The following is a 26,521-nucleotide window of genomic DNA, read 5'->3' as shown; positions in this document are numbered from 1 at the left end:
CAACTTCGGTTACAGGGTTACCCCCTGCTGTCACTAGACTGTTTTTCAATAGCTAATATACATTTTACTTCATTCTTTGTCCTTTTATAAACATTGTCCAGAATTCAACAAAAGGCTGTGACATACAGGAAAAACACTGAGAAGTTCAACTCTCAAAAGAACCAGGCCCAGATATGGTTTAGATGTTGGAATTATCAGACAGAAATTTTAACATGCTGTCATGAATATGGGGAAAAGTGGACAATAAGTGTAAACAGATAAGCTTGCTATAAAGCTACAGGTGTGGCTAGGCATGCCACAGGCCTAAAAGATAAGGGACCCCAAAGGACCAGGAAAAAGCAGAGGTGTACACAAGTACCTGTCTTCATCAAGACTTACATCTTTACATACTTGGTTTACTCACTTAGAAAACCTATCTTTCCATCTCTACATGTCTACATATTAAATGCTATCCTAAATATGAAATCAACAACAGGAATAAATATTGGGTTGGCCAAAAGTTTGCTTGGTTTTTTTCTAAGATGGCTCTAGTGACACCAGAAACTATATAGCTTTTTCTCTTAGACACTTCTACTTTCATATCTCATATTTTATATGAGATATTACATTCAGTAACTAAGCTAAATGGCAAAAGCCCACAACTTTTGTCTACTATGTAATTGTGGGGGTTTGGCTTATTGTGTGTTTTATTTGTTAAGATACCCAGAATAATGAGTTATTGCACAATCTAACACTATCTATTTAAAGTAACTGTACACTCTTGAAATTATATATCGGTAGGACTTCTATAACTATAGAAAAGCATCTGTTTTTTCTCTTTGTTAGGTTCCCTTTCAGTAAATTAAGGATAATAATAATTATCTTTATTTTTCGTACCAAGTTTAATCCAGCTTTAGTTCATTGTTTTTTTTGTTTGTTTGTTTTTTTAAATTGTTAGCGTTTTGTTTTCTTAATTTATTTATTTGTTTATTTAGTTACTTATTTTTAGAGAGAAGGGAAAGGAGAAAAAGAGGGAGAGAAACATCACTGTGTGGTTGCCTCTCACTCGCGCCCCCAACTGGGGACCTGACGTGCAACCTAGTCATGTGCCCTGACTGGGAATCGAACCAGCGACACTTGGCTCGCAGGCCGACGCTCAATGCACTGAGCCACAGCAGCCAGGTTTAGTTCATTATTTATTGGCAAAAATATGATAAGGACCTCAGAGAAAGAAATTAGCTTAGTATTTATAAAATGTAGACTAAGTAAAAGTATAACTAAAGTGCCAAAAAAAATCAAGATTTCTATGTGATTATGATAGTAGAAACACGTTTACTCAGAGGGTTGAATAGCAATTTAAAAGCAAAAATGAAGTAAACTTCACCTTTAAATCATAAGTAACTATGTATTTAGTAATGGGTTTAATAAAAATTATCATTATTTTTTTGTGGTCATTAAATTTTACATAGCCTTGTGGGAACACAATAGGAGAAACACGTGATTTTGTTTTGCTTGTGTGGAAGAATCAATGTCAGGAAATGTATACGTGCTTGCTTTTTTGTTTTGGTTTGAACAGTTTAACATAGACAAAGAGGCTGGGGAAAGGCAGATCTACCATCGGTATTGCATGGAGCGGGCCGCAGTCCATTGTGCTCATGTGTTCACCACTGTTTCTGAAATAACAGCCATAGAAGCAGAACACATGCTGAAGAGAAAGCCTGGTAATTATTACCACTGACTTTGTCATTGATCTTTCAGTTAAATTATCTGAGAGTATGAAAAGTTTGTTTAAAACAAACAAAAAAGCATAAAACAGTAGAGAAAAGGTTTTGCCTCTAAAAATGTAGATAAGAGCATCTACTCTATTGGTTGTTACAAGGATTAAATGTATTACGTTGTGAAGATTTTAGAGCAGTGCCTGGTACACAGTAAGCAATAAAACTATAATAATCATTAGTATTGCTTGTCATTGCTATGTCATTTTGTACCAATGTTACTTCAGTCATGTACTCCTTATTTCCTACTTTAATAATTTATTGTGAAAATATATCAATTTTGAAGTCTATGGTAGTCATAAACTAGAAATGTTAATAGAAATCTAACTTTATAAATTAAAAACACACTTTTTCTACATTGGTACCCTCTCTCAGAAGAGCATTTTCATAAGGATTTTATTTTTCTTTCCCAGATGTAATTACTCCAAATGGCTTGAATGTTAAGAAATTTTCAGCAGTACATGAGTTTCAAAATCTACATGCAATGTACAAGGCTAGGATACAAGATTTTGTCCGAGGTCATTTTTATGGGTATGTTGATTTGTGGGGAGGGGGAGGGGTGGAGGTGGAAGAGGATAGAAGGGGGATAAATGGTGATGTAAAAATACAATTAATAAGAAAGAATGCTCATTAATAAAACAAAATTAGTGTGTGATTTTAGTGATCTCTAGTATAAAGAGAACAGTGCAGTCATAGGACATGTTTATCTTTCCCAGCCCCCTTTGTACTTTAGCAGAATTCATGTGTACCTTTTGTTGCTTATGCTTTATTTTATTTGAAACTGTTTTATTTTGTTTTAGTCATCTGGACTTTGATCTTGAAAAGACTTTGTTCCTTTTCATTGCTGGGAGGTATGAGTTTTCAAACAAAGGAGCGGACATCTTCCTGGAGTCCTTATCCAGGCTCAATTTCCTGCTGAGGGTAAGAAGGCTCCAAGGTGCTATATGATGCTTTTGTAGGAAGAGTTTCTTCTGTGAACAGTGAAGAAATGTCTGGCTTCTTAAATAGTTTTCATGAGAATATATGATTTTGAAGATTTAAAATGACCATCTTATAACAATGTCTTTGATCTTTCAATTTACATACTAGGTTTGCTCCATTGTTCACTTGTGCATTTGTCTATGTCATTAATTATGTGCACTATGATTCAATAAATGTCTATTGAAAGCCCAACTTAAGTTAAAATTTCTGAAAAAGCCTCAAGAAGGTGGGTACAATTTCTCTGTGAATCATAAAAAATATTCTTTTTATCTAAAGACATTTAAAGCACTTTCCTTCCAAGTTTAAGGTCCATCTGTCACACGTTTTCTTTTATCTTTGGTCATTGACTCTGTTGTGTTTTCTGATCCCTCATTAGGTGCATAAGAGTGATGTCACAGTGGTGGTGTTTTTCATTATGCCTGCCAAGACAAATAATTTCAATGTGGAAACCCTGAAAGGCCAGGCAGTGCGAAAACAGCTATGGTAACCTCACATCTTGTAATTGTTCTCAAGCAATAAATGTAATGGGTTATTTTTATATGCATGACTTCTGGTGTATGTGCCTGAATTATTTTTTCCTTAAGATTATTACAGTATGAATACTATTTGGTTCTCTTCTCATTGGGCTACTATGTTAGATTGTGTGGTGCCTATATAACTGTGTTCCTATAAAAACTTTGGAATGAGCTACCATGCAAGGATAAAGCCTTTGTAGAAATCTTTAAGGATAAGTTGAATTTAAATAAAATATTGTGAAAATACAAAAACATATAGCAAAGTAAAGAGATTAACATAATGACCTCTTATATGCCCGTCGCCTATATTCAATAATTATCAACACATTCCCAATGTTGTTACACCTACAACTACATCCACTCCCCCTCCTAACCCTCTGCCTTCCCCTGAATATCATCAAGCAAGAAAAAAAAAAAAAAATAAGCACTATGGGCTGGTCAGGGTGTTCTGCTGCCTCAGCTCTGGAGGTTTTAACTCAAGTTAAATTGGCAAATAAGAAACTAATAGAAGAGGCTATACAAAAGAGACCTGTAGTTTCAGCAATGCACTAATAAAACAACAACATTATCATGACAAATAAAGATTTAAAATTATGACATTGTTTAAATTATAAATCTTTTTTTCCGTACAGGGACACTGCACATTTTGTGAAGGAAAAGTTTGGAAAGAAACTCTATGAAGCCTTATTAAGGTAGGTGCTTTGAACACTTAACAAGTCAAATATTTGGGGTGTCACTATTCAAACGTAACAATTTCAATGCTATATGTATTTTTTGTTCCAAATACAAAGAAATTCGTAACCTTTGAAGATACATTACATCATGTCAGTAGGTTTTCTCTTACCCTTCATCTAATTGTATATATGCAGATAGGTTCTAATTCAATGAGAATCTCATTAAGTGTTAATATGCCAATCTGAAGCTGAGAGAGAGTTCATGAGATTTTAAATCAAAACATATATTGACTTAATATATTAAATATATTGACATATAGTAAATTGGCATTAATTAACATATTAGTTAACATTAATTAGCATGTATTTACTTAATACAACAAATCAAATATATACATTTATAGATACAATAAAATCAAACTGAAATGTGTTATAATAGAGTAATATTAAAATATATGAATTTTGCTATAATATGAAGAGAAAGCTATGTTGTCTCCTGACCCATGGTGGAAGGTGAGCACCATTTCTTTTTACCAGTAAAAGTATCAACTTATAGATGGACAAGTTATGGCCACTTTAGAACATAACACTGAAAAGTGGACAAAACGTAATGAGGGTGTCCCCCTGATGGTCCGCATGAATGCTTTAAAAATTAACTTTAATTTTTTATGCCATCAACTGTGTTTTTTTAATATCAAACTTCTTCACGCTTTAGGAATTTTCTGTGAGCTTCATCAGGAAATTATGTTTAGTTTTATTTTTAAAGTGCTTAGAACAGTGTCTGAACATAGAAAGCACTGAATTAATGCCAGTTGTTTTTATGTTTGTTATTAACATTGTTTTTCCTACAGGGGAGAAATTCCTGATATGAATAATATTTTGGATCGAGATGATCTTACAATTATGAAAAGAGCCATCTTTTCAACTCAGGTAGTAAAAAAGTACCTACCACTTCTCATAATTGTTAAAATCAATTTAGATAGATATTTTAATTTATTGGAACGGGCTTATTTGGGAAATGTTTAAACTCAATAATTAGAAAGTCATTCTTATATGTTCACCTAAATGACAACTTTGTATTCAGGGTTTTCAGAGTTCTTTTTTCAAATATACTTACCTTTGTATCCAATTAAAAAATATCATTTGATACTTAACTTGGCAGAGAGGGTACTATGATCCCAAAGGTAGTTTTCCGGGGACAAGGCTCACCCACAGCACTCTGGGTGTGCTGACTCCTGTGATTTCCCCAAATGTGGAAAACTCTACTGCATAATTTGTGGTAGTGGGAGACTGTGTTTGCCTTCTCTCCTGGCACACACACACACACACAAAATTTTTATGCAACCATCATATCCTATTGAAAAATTGCATATTGCTATGACAACAAAAATTTAAATTTTTCAAAAAACATAAAATTTTGAGTTAGAAGAGAGAAAAGGTGAATCTGTCTCAGTCAAGTGGAATTATTGCGAAGTGTTGTGTTGTGCTGTGTTGTAAATGTTGTCTTAGGCATACGCCAATATCTTATATTAGTGAAGGATCAGGCACCAGAGGACAGCCCTGCTAGAATGATCCGAAAAAGCAGCTCATCTTGTGTCAAGATTTCAGGACACTCTTAGTCCAAATAAGTTCCAGAAGCCGGCAAGATATCTTGTTCTTGCATATGGGTTTGCTAAACCTGAAGGAATTATCCTTCAACCCATTATCCTCTAAAACATATAAAACTTAGTCATCATCATTAGTGTCATCTCAAAAGACTGGTTGGATAACTTGTTGCCAATGACCTATTGTTGAAATTAGTCACGCATTCATTCTTTCCACAATTGACATTTTCTTCCTTTACTTCAGCGACAGTCTCTGCCTCCAGTGACCACTCACAACATGATTGATGACTCCACAGATCCCATCCTGAGCACCATTAGACGGATTGGACTTTTCAACAACCGCACAGACAGAGTCAAGGTAGAGCTAATGGTTTATTAAGATCACTTAAAATTTATTAAAAGTCTTATATTTGTTTTAACATCTATCAAAAATATTTTAAGATTTCTAAAGAAAATTAATTTTGTTTCCTATCTTGGGTAATTTAAGCATAATGACTATTTTTGTATTGTTCCTGAGAACTGAAGAATATTTATGGCTTTGAGTCATAATTCTAACATTTATTTTCACTGTATAATCTGTAGTAAGCATAAGGAGATTATCTTTTGATTACTCAATTTTTTTCTAAGAATTAATTTCATTAGCAAATCTCTGAGATTACACAAATAGTCTTTTGTTTCTTTCTGATAAAGTTCAGCTTAAGGGAAAATATGAGAAACTTCCAATTTTAGAGAAAGTGGCTAATGATGTTTTTATGTAATTTTCTATAGACTAATTGAAATTGACTTGAGTTTCTACAATGGCTAGGCACAGTGCTGGTTATGAATAAGACCTGGTTTCTGCCTCTCTATGATATTTATTGAGGGCCTATTATTCCAGGCATTTGCTAGGTGTGGTTGGCAGTTGTGAACATGTCAACAAATAATTGCTTAATCCTACTCAGTTTCATTCACCAGTATTCAAGATCATGGGTCACAAGCTTTTAGCAATCTTTTCAAAGGTCCTCTTTTCCCCTCTTTCTTTCATCATTAGCAAATGATCTAACAGAGAATTCAAGGAGTATAAACTCCTTCAGTATCCCTTCATACCAGCCTCATATCTAGATTTTCACCTATTCTTACTTCCTTTCCTTGAGGTCCTAAGGGTTTTTATGGGATCTCATTTCCTCCCACATTCTTGGGAAACTTACCCTGTTTACCCTCTCTTACAGTGTAGACAATGAAAGGCAACTCTTTTCTCCTTGCTGCCTTCTTATATTCTTTGAATTTCTCCACATTAAAAAACAAACAGCACCGGCTGGCATGGCTCAGTGGATTGAGCGCAGGCCTGAGAACCAAAGGGTCACCAGTTCGATTTCCAGTCAGGGCACATGCCTGGGTTGTGGGCCAGGTCCCCAGTTGGGGTGTGTGAGAGGCAAGCCACACATTGATGTTTCTCTCCCTCCCTTCCCCTCTTTCTAAAAATAAATAAATAAAATCTTTAAAACAAACAAAGAATTTTGCCTTAACCCATCTCCATTTGATATTCTTGAATATTTCTGTCTTTCCTGTTCTGCAAAATTTCTTGAAAAAATAATCTATTCTTAAATTCATTTTTTTCCTTGTATTCAGTCCTTGATATAGGCATAGGTGAATGTAGTGGATGGAGACAAATTAAGGACTTAGTGCAACAGTACAAGTGAGAGATGGTGATGGTCCCTTACAAAAGCCATGTCAGTTGTGCTGGACAGGACAAAACAATGGAAGAGACAGTTGCATGTAGGAAAAAAATCACACTTACTGACCAACAGATATTAGGAGTGAGAAAGAGAAAGAAGGCAGGGATGATACCCACTTGGCTTCGGTATCTAACCAATACTCTCTAAAAACTAAGGAAAGGATTTAACAGAAGTTGGTTTGAGGGTCATGTCATGAATTGACTTCAGTTTTTTTTTTTGTTTTTTTTTTTAAGCTTTTGTTTATTTTTTAGAGAGAGGGGAAGGGAGGGAGAAAGAAAGGGAGAGAAACATCGATCAGCTGCCTTTTGCAGCCCCCCAGGCAGGGACCTGGTTGCGGGCCGTAACTTGGAATCAAACCAGCGACTTTTTGGCTCCCAGGCCAACACTCAATCCATTGAGCCTCACCAACCGGGGCAAGTTCAGTTTTTGATAGAATGAGTTTGCGTTACATGTGAGATATTGAAGTTGAGATGTTTATTAGTCACTTAGAAAACACAGGCCTGGGGCTTATAAGGATAGTCATGAAGGTCACTATCAGTGCATGGACAGTAGTGGAGACCAGGAAATGACCACCCTGTCATGTTGGGAGACCAGGTTGAATGAGTGGAGAGATATGTTGGCTCAGAGAAACCTCAGATTTAAGAGGGAGATTAAAAGATGGTAAGTCACGGGGAAGAAAGAAAGAGCATAGAATTAGAAGAGGAAAATAGTATAGAAATCAAGCAGAAGAAATTTTCTCAATACTAAGAGGCACTCATAATACAGCATTAAATGACACAAGCTGTTTATAAAATGTACATATGCATATATGTGTGTGTATTGCCCTGTGCCATAGAATTTTATGGGTGGTCTGTATTTCCTCATTCGTATTTCTGCATTTCAAAAATTTTCAACACCTAACACACCTCCTGTACCAAACAGTCAGGCTACAAAATTTTCCCTGGAAATGTAGGAATTTCTCTGCCAAGGATACACCTTCCTTTACATTTTTCAGCAGGATTGGGTCCACAGAGACTTGTCACAGAGTGTATTAACAGTAACCTGGCCTCCTCATATAATTTACCCTCAACTGGTCCTTCTCATTTTATTTATTTATTTATTTATCTATTTATCTATATGTCTATCTATCTATCTATTTATTTATTTATTTGTGTCTCTTAGAAACAAGAAAACCTGTTATTTTCCCACAGATTTCTGTTTTTCTCAGAACTTTTTATGTCATGCCATATCTGTGGATCATCCTTTGATGGTCTGTGCCTGGTACATGTTATGTACAATAAATACAAATGGACGTGGGGATGTGGGAGGGTAGGAAAAGGAGAGACGAGGCTGGATTCCTTTACTCTTGGGAAGACTGTGACTGGAGGTCCCTTGACGTTTTGAACAAAGTATGCTTTGCTGCTCTATGTTTTCAAAACAAAGATAGGAGTAAGGCAATTTCCCAGAAATGGACAAGAATCTCATTTCTTGAGCATATTAAACACTTTCACACCCCTGCGTCATTGCTAATGTCATTCTCTCTTTCTGACATGCCCTTATCTGTCATTCTAATACTCCTTTGGGATCCAACCTAAAAGTCATCTCTGCCTTGCCCTTTTCCTTCATATACACTCATCTACTCCAGACAAAACAATCGTTTCCTTGTCTGCATTCCCAAGACACTTCAAATCTACTGCAATGATAGGAATGGTCACTTGAACTATATATAGAATTTTAAATGTGCCCATTTCTTCAGAGAGACTGTGAGTTCTTTGAAGCAGTGATCATGTCTCATATATTTTTTTCTCAGTTTTCATCCTCTGAGAAGCAGACTCTAGGACAGGATTAGATATGAAAATGCTTATTGGCGGAAATTCTGTGGAGGGTGAAAGCCTGAGCAGGCAGGGAGGTGGAGAAAGCACGAAGGAAGGATGTGGTAAGAAGAGCCACAGACTATAGCCTGGCTCTAAAACAGGCTCAGCTTTTTTATTTTTTTTTTCCAGAAAGGAAAGTCAAAGGTAATTAAAAACAACAAGAGAAAAAAAAAACCCACCAGAATTCATAATGATGAACAAATACATGAAAAATATGCACACATAGTAGCACTATTTGGTGACTCCAAAAGGGGAAAAAGCAGTGGACAAAGACCACTCAACATGGCCTGTCAGTCAGCTGAAAAAACACACACACATGGCATGCATGTGCCCACAAACACAAACAAATAAACAACAAGAAGAAAATAGTTTTCAACAGCTAACACAAATTCAGTATTATTTTACAATGCTTCCTTTCTTAATACAAAAAATGCCTCTATGTGTGTACATGTGTATGGTGTGGTTTACTCTGGACTTAATTTAAATATATTAATGTTACTGCATACAACATTTTGCTGTATTTAACAGCCTTTTCTTTATGTTTTACCTTCATGTGTCTCTTCCACTGACCAAAAGTTTCAGGTTGGCAGGCACATGGCAGCCTTATTCTATGAGAAGTTGAATGCAACAGCTTTAATAGAGATTCATATGAAGAGTTACTGGCATTCCCCAAACAAAAGTTACCCATTAGAAGAATCACCCATTGAATAGACACAGGTTGACATTAGTACCCATCTCTGCCTGTCCTGTAGGCCAGGAGCAGCTGCTGTGGTGGGTCTGGAGCAGATGCAGTTGGGGCTGTCAGTCAAGATCTCCAAGTCCAGGATGTCTCAGAGGAAACCTGAGCAGCAAATTCAGGACCGCCACCTCTCTAAGGAAGGCAACATAGCGGTCCTTAAAGACTGTACTCACATTGTCTGACTTTAAGTCTCTGCCACTTACTCAATTTATAAGTCTGGTTAGTCTGTCTATGCCTCAATCTTCTCATCTGTAAAATGGTAATAAAATAGGCCCACATTCATAGAATTGTTTTGGGATTTAAAACACAATAGATGCTGCATTTAGTACAGTATGGCACATGGTCAACGCATGATAAATGTTAGCTTTTAGTTGTACTTAGCCCAGTAACAGCACATGGTGGGTACTTAATAAGTTTTAGAAGAGACATACGAACAGGATTGAGTGAGAGTAGAAGATGGGAGATTTGTCTTTCCTTTAGGATTTGATAAAATGTTTTATCAAAGAGATGACAGATTAGCTAGATCTAGATCAATGAGCAGGAGTTCATCATGCAAATAACAAGAGGGAGGGCTCATCGAATAATAAGAGGCAGAAGAAGAAGTAGATGAAAAGGCAAGGTATATAATAATAGCACATGGTTTAAGTAGAGTGAATGGAGAAGGAAGTGTATCTCATACAAATTATTTATGCGGTTAAACTCAGAACTATTTTGAGATATTCATTTATTATTATAAAGCAAACCGACACATGAAAAGAAGTAAAAAAGAGTAACCCCTTCCTAACAATATATACCCAAAGCTCGAAGTGCTATTTGATTGCCTGTGTATTTATAGAACCCTGTAGAGTAGTTTTTAACTTTCAAAATGAATTGACAAGTTTTTTGTTTTGTTTTTTTTATATAAATGGGACCATTTGATTCAGGAAACATTGCAGGTTATTTTGACTTTGAATGTATCTTCTATCAGCAGTGTGTTATAGTGAGAAAAGCCTAGCCTAGAGATTTCGGTTCTCCACACTGTGCTGACGCTCTGTGAGAGTACCTCACTTTGAGGGACCTTACTCCCCTCTTAAGATAAATACAGTCAAACACGTTTTTGTTCACTTGTTTTTCCCTACTGATCCAGGGCTTACTAAGAGCCAGGTGCTCTGCTGGGGGCTTTTGTATACAGAATCTCATCTAATCCTCTCTATAAGCTTGGGCTGACCTCTAATACCCATTCTTCCACCTTGGGCTTCTGCAATTGGCTGTTTTAGGGCCCAGAGCAGCTGTCTTTTTAACTTAGTTGTTTGATCATTCTGTTTGGCTGGGAACAAAACAAGTGAGCCATGGTGTTTTCATGTTCCAAAAAGAGTTTGGAGAGTACAAATTTTCCTTAGTGTGGAAATGCCAAATAGGCACAATGCCTTTCAAATCCCCCTTTCCTGATATTTTCCAAGAGAGTATAATGGCCTATTAATTTAATAGTTGCCCAGACAGCCATACCTGTGGCTTTTGTCTCTTTTCCTAGTGTAGTTCTGTGCACATAATAGAAACTCAAATCATGTTTTCTAGAGGAAAATATCTTACCCATTTTTACTTTGCCAATGTGTGATTCTTGTGATTGAATAAATCATTTTTATGGTACTGGTTGTGGGCATTTATTATTTTATTTCTTCTTAAGACTAATACATCTCCTATTTGTGAATCTACTATATATATATGTGTGTGTGTGTGTGTGTGTGTGTGTATATATATATATAAACTAAGACCTGTAAAGTCTTAGTTTCCTTATTTCTAATATTAGAACAATGAGAATGTTTATCCTACTCATCTTACAATGTGGCTAAGATTAAATGGGGCAATATATGTGAAAATTATATATAATATATAAGGTATTATATACAACTAATTATTATTATTGTTATGTATTCACATTAAGGTTTTCTTTAAAGTAATATCTTTGGAAGAAAATATACTAATTCTATGAATAAAAAATAAAAAGTGTAGTGTGCGTGTTAAAACAGTTTCTTTTTCTTCTTCCTCTTCCTCTCCCTCCTTTCTCTTTTCCTTGCCACTCTCAAACAATTCAGTTCCAAAGCCACTAGGTGGGGCAACACAAGTAAGTATCTGCGCTGGAAGGAGGGAACCTACAATAGTGCAGAGAAAGATGTCAAAACCCAGACAGCGGGGAAGGCGCACACAGTGGGAGCAACCCAGCTGCATAGTCCAGGTGCAGTGAGGCAGTGTCTGGGACCTGGAGGGAGACGAGCTCAGTGGAGGGCAATCGTCTTAGTCCATTTGGGCTGCTAGCAGAACATGACAGAATGGGTGGCTTAAAAATAATAGACATTTGTTTCCCACAAATCCGTAAGCTGGAAAATCCAAAATCAAGTTGCCAGCATGGCTGAATTCTGGTGAAGCCCTCTTCCTGATTCATAGATGACACCTTCCTGCTGTGCCCTCACATGGGGCAAGGAGCTAGAGATCTCTCCCCCTTTTATAAGGCACTAATATTTATAATATAGTATATAATATATTATATTGTGATATATTACTTATAAAATAATGAAATATATTCATTATACCTTATATTAAGTATATTATTACATTATATCACTATATTATATTGCTAATTATTAATTATACATTATATTACTTATATAGTTATATTATGTAATATAGTCATATATAATAACCCCAGTATTTTTAAATCATATTTTTATTTATTTTTAATAACTGCTTAGATATGAGGGGAGGCTGACAGATAACCCAATAATAGTTCAGTGAGAACTTTAATAAGTAGAAGAAATAGGAGAATTCATTCATTCAGGGGACCAGCTAAGTAACTATTCTAGTTTCAACTTTCCAGTTATAGCTGTGGTGTCTTGTCTCTGCCTTAGCAGAACATTACAGACAGTGCAGTCCCAGAACAGACTGATATCAGTGGATAAGAACCAATTGCTGAATTTTTTAAGCTAGTTTTATACATAGACATTGGTTAAAATTAAATTATATAAATGTAAAAATTAAGTCATTATAGTAAGAAGAACAGCAATTGTCAAAACTCATTGCATCTTAATCATTTAGTACATTTTACTATTACCTATGCCTTGGGTTATTTATGATTATTGTACCCACATGGTGAAAATACTCTCTAATATATGCTACTGCTTTTCCTATCTCCCAATCAGTAACTCACTGGTAGCTTAAAATTGGCATGGTGGAGTATTTATAAGTGAAAATAGGTGAACACTACACATTATATCTTGATTGTGCAGTGATTGTATAGATTTAAGAAAGTAGTAGAGAAATATTAATAATGCAGATTACATTTAAATGAGTGTTGTATCTGTAGCCATTGCATTGTGAGTGACACACAAATATGAGAAAATATTCTTCCATTATCAAAAATATCCAACTCAACAAAGAAATCACTCAAGTCATTAATAAACCTGTGAAATTCTGACATACATCCTGTATTTCGCTCTTCCTTTTGCTTCTTAACAAAGAAATCAACCAACATTCATGTTAGAACTATATTTAGTCATCAGTTGAAACCATTCATGTTAGAACTATATTTAGTCATCAGTTGAAACCGTAAGTCAGTAATAAATACAAGATCGTTTCAAAAATCAAAAGCATTATGTTGTAAGTAATTGACTTGGAATTTATAATAAAGAGTATTATATAGTTTAATAGACTTTACTTTTTAGAGTAGTTATAGTTCCACAGCAAAATTGAGCAAAAAGTACAGTATTCCCTCACTTATCATTGGTATTACATTCTAGAACCCCCCACAATAGGTGAAAATCCACGAAGTAGGAATCTTTCATTTATTTTAGTATTTATATATATTTTAAGGCTTTATAAACCCTTCCCACACACTTATAAACCATTCCCAGTCCCTTGTTAACCTTTTCCACTCCCTTATTAACCTTTTCCACACTTTTATAAACTACTTATGTTCTTAAACATATTCTACACTCTTAAACCTATGTAACTTTAAAAACATACGTATACAGTACCGCAAAATCCCACGATATAGCGAAAAATCTGCGATAAATAATTAAATATAATATTTTTTTAAATCCTGCAATACAGTGAGGCCACGATAAGTGAACCGCGATATAGAGAGGGACTACTGTACAGAGAATTCTAATAGAGCATCTTCCCCCAAACATGCACAACCTCCCCCACTATCAACACCCCCACCACAGTGATTTGTTTGTTATGATGAATCTACATTGATACATCATTACCACCAAAGATACATAGTTTACATTAAGGTTCACTCCTGGTGTTGCACCTTTTATGTGTTTTGATAAGTGTATAATGACATGTATTCACCTTTATAGCATTATACAGAATAGTTCACTGCCCGAAAAATCCTGTGTGCTATTTATTTCTCCGTGTTCCCAACCCCTAGTATGATCTTTTCACTGTCTCTGTAGCTTTGCCTTTTCTAGACCGTCATTTAGTTGGAAACATACAGAATGTGACATTTTTAGATAAGCTTCTTTCACTTAGTCAAATGCATTTAAGTTTCCTCCATGTCTTTTCATGGCTTGATAGCTCATATTCCATCATCTGGATGTATCACAGTTTATCCATTCACCTACTTAAGGACATCTTAGTTGCTTCTAAGTTTTAGCAATTATGAATAAATTTGACAATAAACCTTTGTGTGCAGGTTTTTGTGTGTACATTTTTATTGTTTGGAAATTGTATGTTATAAATATATCTTTTATATCAGTAAAATTTACAATAAACTTAAATACAAATATGTAGTTATACTTTTGTTTTTTGGTTCTTGAACATTTACCAGCACATACTGCTTAACACTGGTAAACACTGGCTTTTCCTCTGAGTGAAATGAGAGGCCACAGTAGGATTCTGAGCAGGAGAGTGACTGGCATTTTTAAAGGTTCACTCTGGTTGTTGTGTTGAGATCTTAGTGAAATAGAAGCAGTTGGAGGACCAAATAAAAGCCTATTGTCAATAAGGGCTGGATTGAAAGATGTAGTTTAGCATGAGACAAACGATGTCACACAAACTCCCTATCCTCCAATCTAGACCTTGGAATCTGAGGGAAAGATAGTCCACAGAGCAGATACTGGCACAGAATGCTGAGAGGAGAAAAGAAGATCCTGAGTTTTCTTTCTTACCTATTTCCTCACCCCCAAATCTAGAACACAAAGATTCTACAGTATTAAAATAACCAAACTGGAGGAGATATTTTGCTTTCATTTCTTCTTTCTCTCTTGTTTTTCTCATTCAAATTTTCTTTTTTTAGGTGATTTTGCACCCAGAGTTCCTATCCTCCACCAGCCCCTTGTTACCCATGGATTATGAAGAGTTTGTCCGAGGTTGTCATCTTGGAGTATTTCCATCATACTATGAACCGTGGGGTTATACTCCAGGTATGTGATGGGTATGGACTGTAGAATATTTTGCACTTTATTTTATATGTATGTGATATTCAAAGTTGATATATAATTTACTCTTGGGTAGAGAAGCACAAATCCAAAGCTTAAATGACAGAGGGAATGTGGGAAGTTATTTATGTGAAGTAAAGAGAATGATATATAACTTATGGCAGACTTTCCACCAAAATATCATTCTACAGGATAAAGTTGAACTTGATCTGAAATGATAGAAGAGTTATATATAGTTTTTTAAGATGTTATAAAACTTAAGGAGACTAGCCCTCACTGGTGTGGCTCAGTTGGTTGGACATCATCCCACAGGTTGAAAAGTTGCCAGTTCAATTCCTGGTTAGGGCACATGCCTGGATTGTAAGTTTAGTCCTGGGCTGGGAGCATCCAAGAGGCAACTGATCAATGTTTCTCTCTCACATCAATGTTTGTTTCCTTCTTTTTCTCTCTCCCTTCTCCTCTCTCTAAGAAAAAAAAAAAAAAATATATATATATATATATATTTTTTTTTTTTTAATAAGACATTAAAAAAAGAGTTTGGGAAATACTTCATGGTGAATGAGTCATTCTGTTTTAAACCAACCCATGGAAGTTGGCCACTTCTCACCTAACCTATAATTACAGAAATAATGAAACCTCTGGTGCTATAAGTTAACGTATTAGATAACTCTGATATTTTAAAGAATAAACACTTTATGTAATACTAACTCTAACTCACTCCAGAAAGTATTCACTAAAGTTTGTGTTTTGAGAAAGGCCAATGAATATTTATTTAATTAAATTCACCAAATGAACATATATTGAGCTTACATGGATACCAGGCATGTTACTTCATGTGTGTTAATGAATATTTTTTAAGTAATAATTTGTTAAGTTTCATAAAATTGTAGGCAATATTATATGTGTGTGTGTGTGTGTGTGTGTGTGTGTATGTATGTATTTTTTTAAGGAGGAGTGCCAGAGTTTTTATCAGATTCTTAAATAGATCAATAATCCCATTCCACCTTCCTCTCTTCCCCACCCCACCCCCAACCTAAATAAGGAAATCACTGCTCTCTGAAGATAAACAAAAAACAAAACAAAACAAACAAACAAACAAACAAAAACTACAGATCATCATTTAAATTGTGTTACTTCATGAGTAATGAGGAAATCTCTCTCTCTCTCTCTCTCTCTATCTAACCTTACTAGCCAACCAAGAATTATTCCACAATCAAATACAATTTTCTTGTTAAAAATGCAGATATCTTTGAGAGTGGTAATGTTTTGTAAGACATAGTTGATGTTTTCTGGAAACCAGGTTTTGACTAAAAGGTGCGAGAGGACTGAAAGAGACCATGGGGTTCACTGAGCACCTGAAAAAGAGGAAGGGATTTGTGCGGAGGGAGATTTCTTTGGTGGGAGGAGCTGGTCGTAGCCAGAACACTTACCTATGCTATCAACTTGCCAAAGACTTAGAAACATAAGCTTAGAATGGAATGAAAAGCAAAACCAGCAGTGAGAGAGGCAGAATAGTGAGTGTAGCAGTTCCCAGCAAGAGCTCTGGAGCTGGGCCACTGGCTTCAAATCCCAGTTCTCCTCAAGTCCCTTGATTTTGTGAAGTTGGGCGAGCTATTTAAATTTCTTCATTGGTAAGATGGAAATATGGCAGCCTCACTTGAGTTAATAGATGTAAAGAGCTTGGTACTGAGCCTGGCACAAAGTAAGCATTGCTATTACTAGGCTAGATTGGAGCTTTTTTCTCTTCCGTGTGAATAAGAGGACATGGGAGACGGTCTGAAGCCAATCCTTTGTCTATTTCCCTGGCAGCTGAATGCACTGTGATGGGCATCCCCAGTGTGACAACCAACCTCTCTGGCTTTGGCTGTTTTATGCAGGAGCACGTAGCTGATCCTACTGCATACGGTGAGCTTTTTCATCATTAACCCAACCCAGGGAGAAGTGACATTTAACCAAAGTGCAGGGTCTCTACATGGCCTAACTCTTAAACTATCTTGTTTAAACTAATGTTTCTATCTCTTGTTTATTAAAAAGTAGATTTAATATGTACTCTATAAAAAAAGATAAAAATGCTATTAATATTAAATATATTTCCAAAAAGACAAACTAAAAATGAGTGAAATGAACAAACAAAATTGAAAGAGAAAAAAAAAAAAAACTGCAAAAGGAGTTAAACTTGGATAAAACCTGCCCTTTACTTTTTATTTTTTTAACTGGTTTGTTCCTCTCCTACCTAGCAGTGATAATACAATAACTATGCTCTTAGGAGTGATATTACAATAACTAGATTGGTTGGCATAATTATTTAAAATGGCCATATCAAGTTAGCAAAATTCATTTGCGTAGTTTAAGATGGCAGGAGAATTTGCCTATCACCATTTCTTGGTCCATGTTGCCTAGCAGCAGGTGGAGCTCGAATGGGCTGGATTCTCTGACTGCTCACTGCCACTTCCCTGGTCCTTTACAGTGCCGTAGTCACTTCTCTTTCCTCAGGCTAGAGCTGTGGTTCTTTGCTGTGAGGGACACTGGGAACACTGGGGAGTCTAAAAAGCACTGACACCCAGGTCACCCCAGAGATTCTGGTTAGTGAGAAGCCCAGGGAGAATTATTGACCCAGGGTATCCCTATGTCGCCAGATTTTTTTTATTTTTTAAGCAAGATCCATTTGGTTGGCTGTGTGTTGGTGACAGTTTATACCATTAGAAGATCATGAAAGAAGTAGAACCTTGGAAGGGAAAAGATAGAGCAGAGGCAATAAGGACTTAGGGAGTAGACAACTGTATGATCTACCCCAGAAACTAAGGAACAGGAGAGGAAATGCTTTAAAGAGAGCCCTAATTCTTCACTGTGCTTTGGCTTTTGTGCCCTTCAGGTATTTACATTGTTGACAGGCGGTTCCGCTCTCCAGATGATTCTTGCAATCAGCTGACTCAGTTTCTCTATGGATTTTGCAAACAGTCACGCCGCCAAAGAATTATCCAAAGGAACCGAACTGAGAGGCTCTCAGATCTTCTGGATTGGAGATACTTAGGCAGAGTAAGCAAGTTTGTGATCAACACAGAGGACCACTTTAAAAGTCCCACTGGACCACGAATAAATTGATTCAACTCAGTATCATAGGTTGTTAAAATCTCAGTGATTTTTTGCATCCGTTTTTTTTTTTACTTATGAATTTGCAAAGTCCTAAACCCAGTTCTTTACATTCAGTCTGAGCCCAAAACAGCAAGTCCATCAGGATCTAGCACCGATCTTACTAGTTACTCTATTGTCATCACTTAACTTGATGCATTACAGGTATGCAGAAATATTTCATGAAGACAAGGAGCACATCAAGAGGAAAATTCCTACTTTGTTTCACTCTAAGAGATAATGTGATCTTATTCCTCAGCTACAGTGGGTAATGGGAATAATATTGCTTTTCAAAATGACAAGTGCAAAGGGAAATATATTCTTTCATGCAGCAGGCTTATAAATACCCAGATATTCATACATCATAGCACTGGATAATTTATATAATAAAAGATGAACTGACTTTGCCTTTACATTATGTATCTGCTTAGATACTGTTCAATTTCCCCAGACAAATGATAGATGCTGCCATTTGCTGAGTATCTATGCCCCCTAATCCCAATGCTCATTACAACCCTGGATGATTAATTTTATTGTCTTCATTTTTATAATGAAAGAATGATAAGACTCTGAGGCAACAATTTTTAATTTTTTTCATCTCATGGCATACAAAAGCTAATTACTAAAATTCTTCAGCACACCAAAAAATATATCCTTTTGCCGATCTGCAAAAAAAAAAAAAAAGTTTGGCTATTGTTGTGCTCACTATTGTAATTTCTTCTTTTTTTTTTTTTTTTTTTTTTTCTAGGACAATAGCATGTGCCTTTATTTATAATGGCAAGGGACAAACACGAATAAAGCTTCAAACTGATATAGCTCACATCAGTATCATTCCTTGAGGCCTTGAGAACATAGAAAAGAATTGGACCAAAAAGTCACTGTCATCTATGACTAGTTCTTTATCACAAAAGAATTAACCTTTCACAGTAGAGACCGCAAAAGGAAATTAACTTAACCTTGCAATTATAGAATAAACCTCACAATGAGGATTTCTTAAGTCTTCATAGAGTGGGGACTAAAAGGAGAGGAAAATCTTTTAGGACAGTGTTTCTCAAATTCTGCTTCTTTCTCAGACATATTCTTGGGGGGTGGGGTTGCAAGATTTTTTATGATTTTTTGAATTTATGTTTTACTTTGTAATCTAAACAAATTAACACACACTAGTTCAGGCGTACATAAAGGATCATCTTACATAACAATGTTGCCGCATGGTCACAGCATCTGCACATGCACCTCTGATAGCTGTAGCACCAAGTGAAGACCCACTGTGCTTAAGTCTCCATGTGGCATCTCTCAGATTGGGTCCTCAGGCTTGTCACAGAATTGTTGGACATCTCCTGTGAGCTCTGTGTATTGTCAAGGTTAAGAACACTGGTTCGGAGCAGCGATTCTCAAAGTAGGATGCGAGGTGACCCATGTTTGGGGTTTGGATATTTCAGAACTTTAAGTAAACAGCTGCTGTAGCTGGGTAAAGGTAGCCCCAGATCCCAGTCACCAGGAAGCACTGCCATCATTCACGAGGCCATCAGCTCTCAGGGGAGATGTCAGCCCAAGATCTGTAATTACTGTAGCGCTCCAATTTGCTTTAGCCGCCTCAACAGTTCCCCACATTGATGCATATTCATTAGGTCAGTGCATCCACCTATACACTCTTTACCGATAAAGACTCGAGGTACCGTTCTGGCTCCTGTGAGCTGTTGCAAATAATCTTGAATGTTGTCTGTGTCACCGGTGGCTACGATATCGACAAATTCCAGCGCCCCTTGTCTGAAGGGGAACTGGCTGAGGAGCTCTTGGGTCTGTCTGCCTGTAATTTCTTTTTCATTTGACAGTCTAAGGGAAAAGGTTGGTGGTCCTGACTAAACAATCAGCTATTGCATGTTTTAAAAATTCCTGTGGCACACGGTTGCAAATCGCTGCTCTTTGTCTGATTATGTAGGCCTTACAGCTTCCCACACCATACAGCTTCTCTGTAGAATGAAACAGTGTTTTCAGCCACCTTCGCACTAATTCAGAATTCAGTAAAGCCAGTATGGCTTCTTCCCTCCAATGTTCCATAACATGTCTTTACTTCTTCATTGAAAAATAATAAAATTATAAACTGTCATTTTTTTCCTGATTCTCAAACTTAGAATAAATAGATCCTGTCACTTTAAAAAAAATACATTTTATAACTAAGAAAATAATACTTTATATAATATTGTGGTTGTTAAAGTACATACATTTGTTTTTAACCTGTGACTTGGTCTTCTATCATAGTATTATCAGCATGCCAGGCACCTGACCTTAAGCAGAGCCTTTCCAGATAAATTCCACGTGGAACCCACATCACCACCAACGGTTAGTATTTTATGTATTACTTATTTGTTTTGAAAGCTAAATGTCTTATTTAGGATAACTCCTAACAATACCTTTTAATTTGAAAGTAGCTAAGTACACTATCATACTTTTTCATAGAGTTGCATCAAAGCAAAGACCAGAGGAACTGACAGATCAGACCAACTCACAGTCCTTGATTCAGAGTTGGCCTCATGTATAAGAGGATCAGACAGTCAGCTAGCTCATGTCATTGGAGCAGCGCCTCCACACTAAGACTCTCTTGGCCTTAGTGCTTGAAACCGCTCTGTTAGACAACCATTCTTTTGAAAGTTGTTCAAAAATAAAGTAGTCTGCTTTAATAGGAAGTTGATTTTCTATCCAAGGAAGTGTTTAAATATAGGGTCACTACTTGGAAAGAGTAATATAGACTGAATTCAAGGACCCCAGGAGGAATTGGACAAGATGAGCCTTTTAAGTTCAACTCAGCAGTGCCCACTGGGGAGTCTTCTAAAGTCCAACTAGACATTATATTAATGGGACAACATAGGCTGATTGCCACCAGATTCACTTAGACGGACATAAGGTGGGAAACAGAAGCAGGGAAGCATCAGACATTTCTCTTTGGTGGGATTGTCCTTAGAGTAGTCTACATAGCTGTCAAAGAGCTAAACTTCTTTGTCCCTCTAATCATCCGGTGATAGCTTAGGTGCAAGAAGATGAGACACTTAACATTGGGTATGAGATCCATCCTAGCTTCTATGACACACAGGAGCCAGTATCTCACATGAAGTCCCACAGACATCTTCCGTGGTCTCTCAGGACTAAGCCCAATTACAAAACTCATCAAATTCAGGGATTTCCAAAGCTACAAACTCTCCAAGTTCAGATGTTAATTCTACAATCAGGGGTCACTTCTACCATAAACAATTTTGCCTGATAATACAATTTATATTCCACCTATATCAGGTGTCCAGGAGAACAGATCTAGAAAGTTAACACAAGGTAACATTTGCCCATAGAGAAGATGAAAGCATTTTGTAAATCCCTCAATCAAATTTCACTCCCATGTTCATGATTTTAACAGTTAATTGCTTAGCTTTGTTAGAAGTGGATGCTCCAGTTGAAGATAACTCAGCTATATACATCCATTAATCTACTTATTCAACTATTAAGTATGGAGCGTCTCCTCTGAGCCAAGTCCCAAGTGCAGGACTCATCCTTTCTTTTCTTTTTTTCCTGTTACTTTCAGGTAGAGTATCTGAACCTTGAAATAACTATGCAAGTATGACATAATAATAATGTATAAAAATAGTTAAAATAAATTTACAAGCACTATGACTATTTTATACATAGTTCTCCCCAAACATAAGCACTCCCGGATGGCAGGGATCATGTTTTTCATTTGTTTCCTTGGCGCCATTATCATGCCTGATCTGGGTTTGGTGCTTACTGTGTGTTTATAAAATGAGTTATCTCAGTGAATCTTAAGTAGAAGGGCAATTGGATTAACTACTGGTGCTCTTTGCTCATTAACTGAAATAAAAATAGCTGGTGGAATTTCAGGTTAGCTCAGTGGCCTGGCTTGCAGGATGCTTTGTAGCGGTGGCTGTCCATGGCATGTCCAGGCTGGCCGTGTCCTGCACTTTCACTGAGCAAATCTAAAGGATGACATAGGGACCGACACTGTCATCACTGTAACACAACAATTGAGATGAAAGGTTCTGGAGTGATCATCACCCTGGGAAATCTTTGCTCTACCACATGTGTTATATGACCTTGGGCAAGTCATTTGGCCTCTCTAGCCCTTAATTTTCTTCTGTAAAAAGGGTAGACAAATTTACTGGAGTGTTGTTACAAACATTGAATAAGAAAACATATAGGTAGTACCTGGCTAATAAAATAAAGCTACTTATTTAATGAATCTCTCTTGGGCTGTTGGTACCAGAATCAACATGAATCAAAATTAGTAGCGCCTGAACAGACCACAGAAAATATCCAACTATGGCTTTTTTAATATAAAATATACATGAAAAATGTTTACATATTGGAAAACTAAGAAGTTGTTATAATGTTTGTGTCTTATTTTGTCTTTGGCAGACAGAAGGATTTAAATATCCCAGGCCTTCCTCAGTACCACCTTCTCCTTCAGGGTCTCAGGTCTCCAGTCCTCAGAGCAGTGATGTGGAAGATGAAGATGAAGATGAGAGATATGATGAGGAAGAGGAGGCAGAAAGGGATCGGTTAAATATTAAGTCACCATTTTCTCTGAGTCATGTTCTTTATGGGAAGAAAAAGCTACATGGTGAATATAAGAACTGAATTCCACACTTGTGGAACAGAGCCAATTTAGTGAGAGCACAGTAAGAAAGATTATTTTAAAAAATGAAAATGCCACAAATTTCATTTTCTTCTTCTAAGTATCACAATGGAATTTATTATTCTCTGCCTCAGAAGTAGAAATTAAGTCAGAAGCAAGTTTATAAATTAAAATAAAATCCACGTTATTTTCTTCAATTCCTTTTTTCCCAGGAATGTTAGGCATGAGGAGGAGTGTTAGTTAAAGGAGGAAGACTGGAAGTGTTTTTGAAATGGTTAATTTAAGCAATAACAATTTTTGTTTACTAGTGCTTTTCAAATCATCACCATAATCCGTTTTTTTTAGTAATTATACAGCTTCCATAGCAACCAAACAAGTCTCCCATTCCCCCAGCAAATGATCCTGTTGTTAGTCATGAAGATACACTGCATACATATTTTAAACAACTCAGTCTTTAATGATTATTTTCATTTTTCATGAGTCAGAAACATGAATTCACATCTAACTTTCTAAGCAATCAAAATATATAATAAAACAGCTATCCTATTCCAGATCTTTATGCATATTTGTGCATGTTTACAAGGTCACTTTTCAAATTGATTTGTACTGTGGCATCTGACCATATTTTTATTGTTTAAAAGGAAAACCTATTTGAAAACTTGGTCAATTAGCCACAGATGATAAGTTCTTAAATCCTAATGAATAAATATATCAATATTTAGAGATTTAACTTTCATCGATAATGTCTGGTTTAAAATTCTTTCAGACATTTAAATAAGATAAAATGTAAAGCATCTGCTATGTAATAGTGCTGTATAAAGAACAAAATTTTTAAAATAATATTTAAAAAACAGCAAAAAGGAAATTTAGAGTCTATAATAAGGACAGTGTCTCTAACACATTCATGATATGCTGGGAGACACTGTTGAATGACTGTAATTAAGAATCTTTATCTTTTAAATGTAATTAAATCTTAATTGGCCAAAAACAAAGCAAAACAAATTCATACTCACTCTTGGATTTTTTTTTTTTCACAACTGAGAATTATTACTGAGTATCATTTCAATCACAGCAAACACCTTAGTTAGCATATCAGTTGGTCTAGGTCAAAAGAGGCTCTAAAAATGTTTTGGTCTTTTCAGTGCTGTTCTGTTGATGGCAACAAGGGAAGAGTAACAATGACAGTGGGTCAGATAGTTCAAGACCAGCTAAAACCTGTAATCCAGGTTTCCTGTTGCCCCCCTGTTAGGAAGAAGTAGAAGAATGGTGGGTACAAACAATATATCAGGCCAAAATGGAAGATGGTTGCAAGCTCACCTCATATAGAGGTTCAGGGAGAAGCGAAATAAATTACCTAAAGCCCAAGCCTTGAATGTGCCCCGTGGACGCCAATTAACCCAGTGTTGGCAGAGCAGTTTGGAAAGGTCTCCACTGAAGATGGGAAAAAATATGAGATGGATTTGCATTACAATACAAATACTCTTTTGCTGAAGTACCAGAAGAGCTCATGATAAAAAGGAGCTTCACTATTACAATAACCATAAAAATGTATCCCTGGTAAAGTGGCACGCTGTATGTATTCAAATGATATTCTTAAGTGGTAATTGGTTGGGCCATGTATTGAAAACATGAGCTATGTAATAAAATACCTTCTTAATATAAAACTTTAAAATTTAAGTGCTTTTTAAAAAATGAAAGAACAGTGCTCTGATTAGAAATGAGTACAAATGCTAGTACACACGGAAATTAACGGACTTGCAAACATCTGGTTTTGAGCGGCGCCTGGAGGTATTTCTACCCTGCAGTAGGTCCTTTGTTCAGAGAGCTGGCTCCATCCTCTTACCCCAGTCATTTATAGACCTTACCCTGAGACTGACAACTCCCGGTGAACAGCAACCAACAGGATTTTAGATGATTCTGTGTCTAATACACAGTAGGTGCATAAATGAATGGTCTTATTGGGAAAAATAGAGGTACAAAAATGCTTTTAAAGAATGTATGTATTCATAAGGTGGAGGGCAGGAACTATAGAAAATAGTTTGTGTGTGCCTGACCAGCTGATAGCAAAACTCTATTTTTAATGCATTGTATCACACTTCTTCCATGGTAAGAGTTAGGGTTAAGAGAGCTGGTTTTACACATATAAATGAGAATATAAAATGTTACAAGTGCGATACTAATAGTTTTGCAGGGCACAAGGAGGACTAAGAGGAGGAACTGTTCAGGTGTACATTGGGGAGGTTCAAAGAGATTTCATAGGATGAGCCTAACTTTTGCTTCACATGGTGGGTTGAAGGATCGAATCCAATTAGAAATGACCTTTTCCTGAAGGAACTTCTAGTCCAGAAAAAGACCAACAGGTTACATTCTCAACTCCCCTTTCTCCTGAAGCTGAAGTAAAACAATGTAACTCAAGGTTGCTAGGATATAGACTTATTTCTCCTAGCCAGGTAAAGAAAGAAATGTGAATTGGAGGCTGCTTTTAATGTAAGGGCTTCTTTGCCTTCTCTTCTCTTATGATCACAGTGGTGGTGCGGGAGGAGACAAGGTGTCATCTGGGGAAACCCAGAGAAACAAAGTGTAATTGAGAGCCCACACTGGAGATTGTGTGCATGTGTGTGTGTGTATTTATAGTGGCAAAGGGGAGGAGCAACTGGCGCTGTGCTAAAAGTGGCTGCAAGTCTAATCTGGCGGTGGGAGTATTCTAGTACATGGACATGCATGGGAGGCAGACATTATCCAGTTCTAAAATCCAAGCCATAAAATGTAAAAGTTTTGATCACTGATCAATTGCTTATTTCAGTGTTGATAAAGCTAGAAATAAAGAGAATTGCAAAGAGCCTCTTAAGAGAGAAAGTTATAGCACACTGAGAATAGGGGTCGTTATACAACGGCTGTGTTAATTTAATCAGCATATCTGTACAGCAGAAACGCATTCAAAGAATTCAGGTACTTATAATACATGGAGCTGATATTATTTTAATGGCTACTGGTCATTTAGACAGCTTTTAAAAACTCTGTTTTAGGGCAAAATACTTGAGATTGTTCTAGTCCACTGCTGGAAGAATTACTTCGTAAGAAAGATTTTAAAAGTGTTCTGGGAATAAACATAATGTTTAAATAAACAATATGCACAAGTCTATGTCAGATGAGTAAATAATTATCAGTAAACCAGATATATGCACTGCCTACAAAATCTACTTTAAAATTCAATGATAATTAATGACAGGTGCCTATTATAATGCCACATAGATTTTTTAATGATAGCATATTTTGGGACAGAGATCAATGTTACATTAACTTGACTGTAATTCTTTATTCGATGATGAAACAACTTACAGAAAAAACTTGCTAGCAGAGTTTTGATTATTTAACACAGTAAAATTGTAATTTTAAGTTACAGAGACATTCGCATAAGGATATTCTTTAGTTACTGAATAATGGCTATATACTGATGACAGTAAGAATTAACAGTACTCTCTACTTATGACATTTATCAATAAC

General features: G+C 36.1%; 1 protein-coding gene, 1 non-coding gene and 1 pseudogene across 3 annotated transcripts in view; 2 read left to right on the top strand and 1 right to left on the bottom strand.

Moving 5' to 3' along the window:
* The window catches only part of GYS2 (glycogen synthase 2), a 38,674-nt gene extending 13,993 nt beyond the window's left edge, over nt 1-24,681 (top strand). Inside the window, exons 5-16 of one of the 2 annotated variants that reach the window (XM_090272904.1) lie at nt 1,556-1,700; nt 2,168-2,285; nt 2,555-2,675; nt 3,112-3,218; nt 3,883-3,942; nt 4,776-4,854; nt 5,773-5,886; nt 15,111-15,237; nt 17,062-17,157; nt 18,125-18,288; nt 20,641-20,721; nt 22,798-24,681. In XM_090272904.1, the coding sequence (XP_090129030.1) occupies nt 1,556-1,700; nt 2,168-2,285; nt 2,555-2,675; nt 3,112-3,218; nt 3,883-3,942; nt 4,776-4,854; nt 5,773-5,886; nt 15,111-15,237; nt 17,062-17,157; nt 18,125-18,288; nt 20,641-20,721; nt 22,798-23,019 (1,434 nt within the window). In that variant the 3' untranslated portion in view covers nt 23,020-24,681. The remainder of the gene's footprint in view (nt 1-1,555; nt 1,701-2,167; nt 2,286-2,554; nt 2,676-3,111; nt 3,219-3,882; nt 3,943-4,775; nt 4,855-5,772; nt 5,887-15,110; nt 15,238-17,061; nt 17,158-18,124; nt 18,289-20,640; nt 20,722-22,797) is intronic. The other variant, XM_090272905.1, reaches the window with a different exon arrangement.
* LOC150011481 (U1 spliceosomal RNA) lies at nt 5,071-5,235 on the top strand. Its single transcript, XR_016511073.1, has one exon. It is a non-coding gene; the product is annotated as a U1 spliceosomal RNA (small nuclear RNA).
* Nucleotides 19,800-20,439, bottom strand: LOC150011480 (glutaredoxin-1 pseudogene; annotated as a pseudogene).
* Nucleotides 24,682-26,521: the final 1,840 nt, after the last annotated feature.

This window comes from Furipterus horrens, unplaced genomic scaffold, assembly GCF_987537825.1.
Source record: "Furipterus horrens unplaced genomic scaffold, mFurHor1.1.pri manual_scaffold_4, whole genome shotgun sequence".
Taxonomy (NCBI): Eukaryota; Metazoa; Chordata; class Mammalia; order Chiroptera; family Furipteridae; genus Furipterus; species Furipterus horrens.
This window is presented reverse-complemented; position numbering and strand designations above follow the sequence as displayed.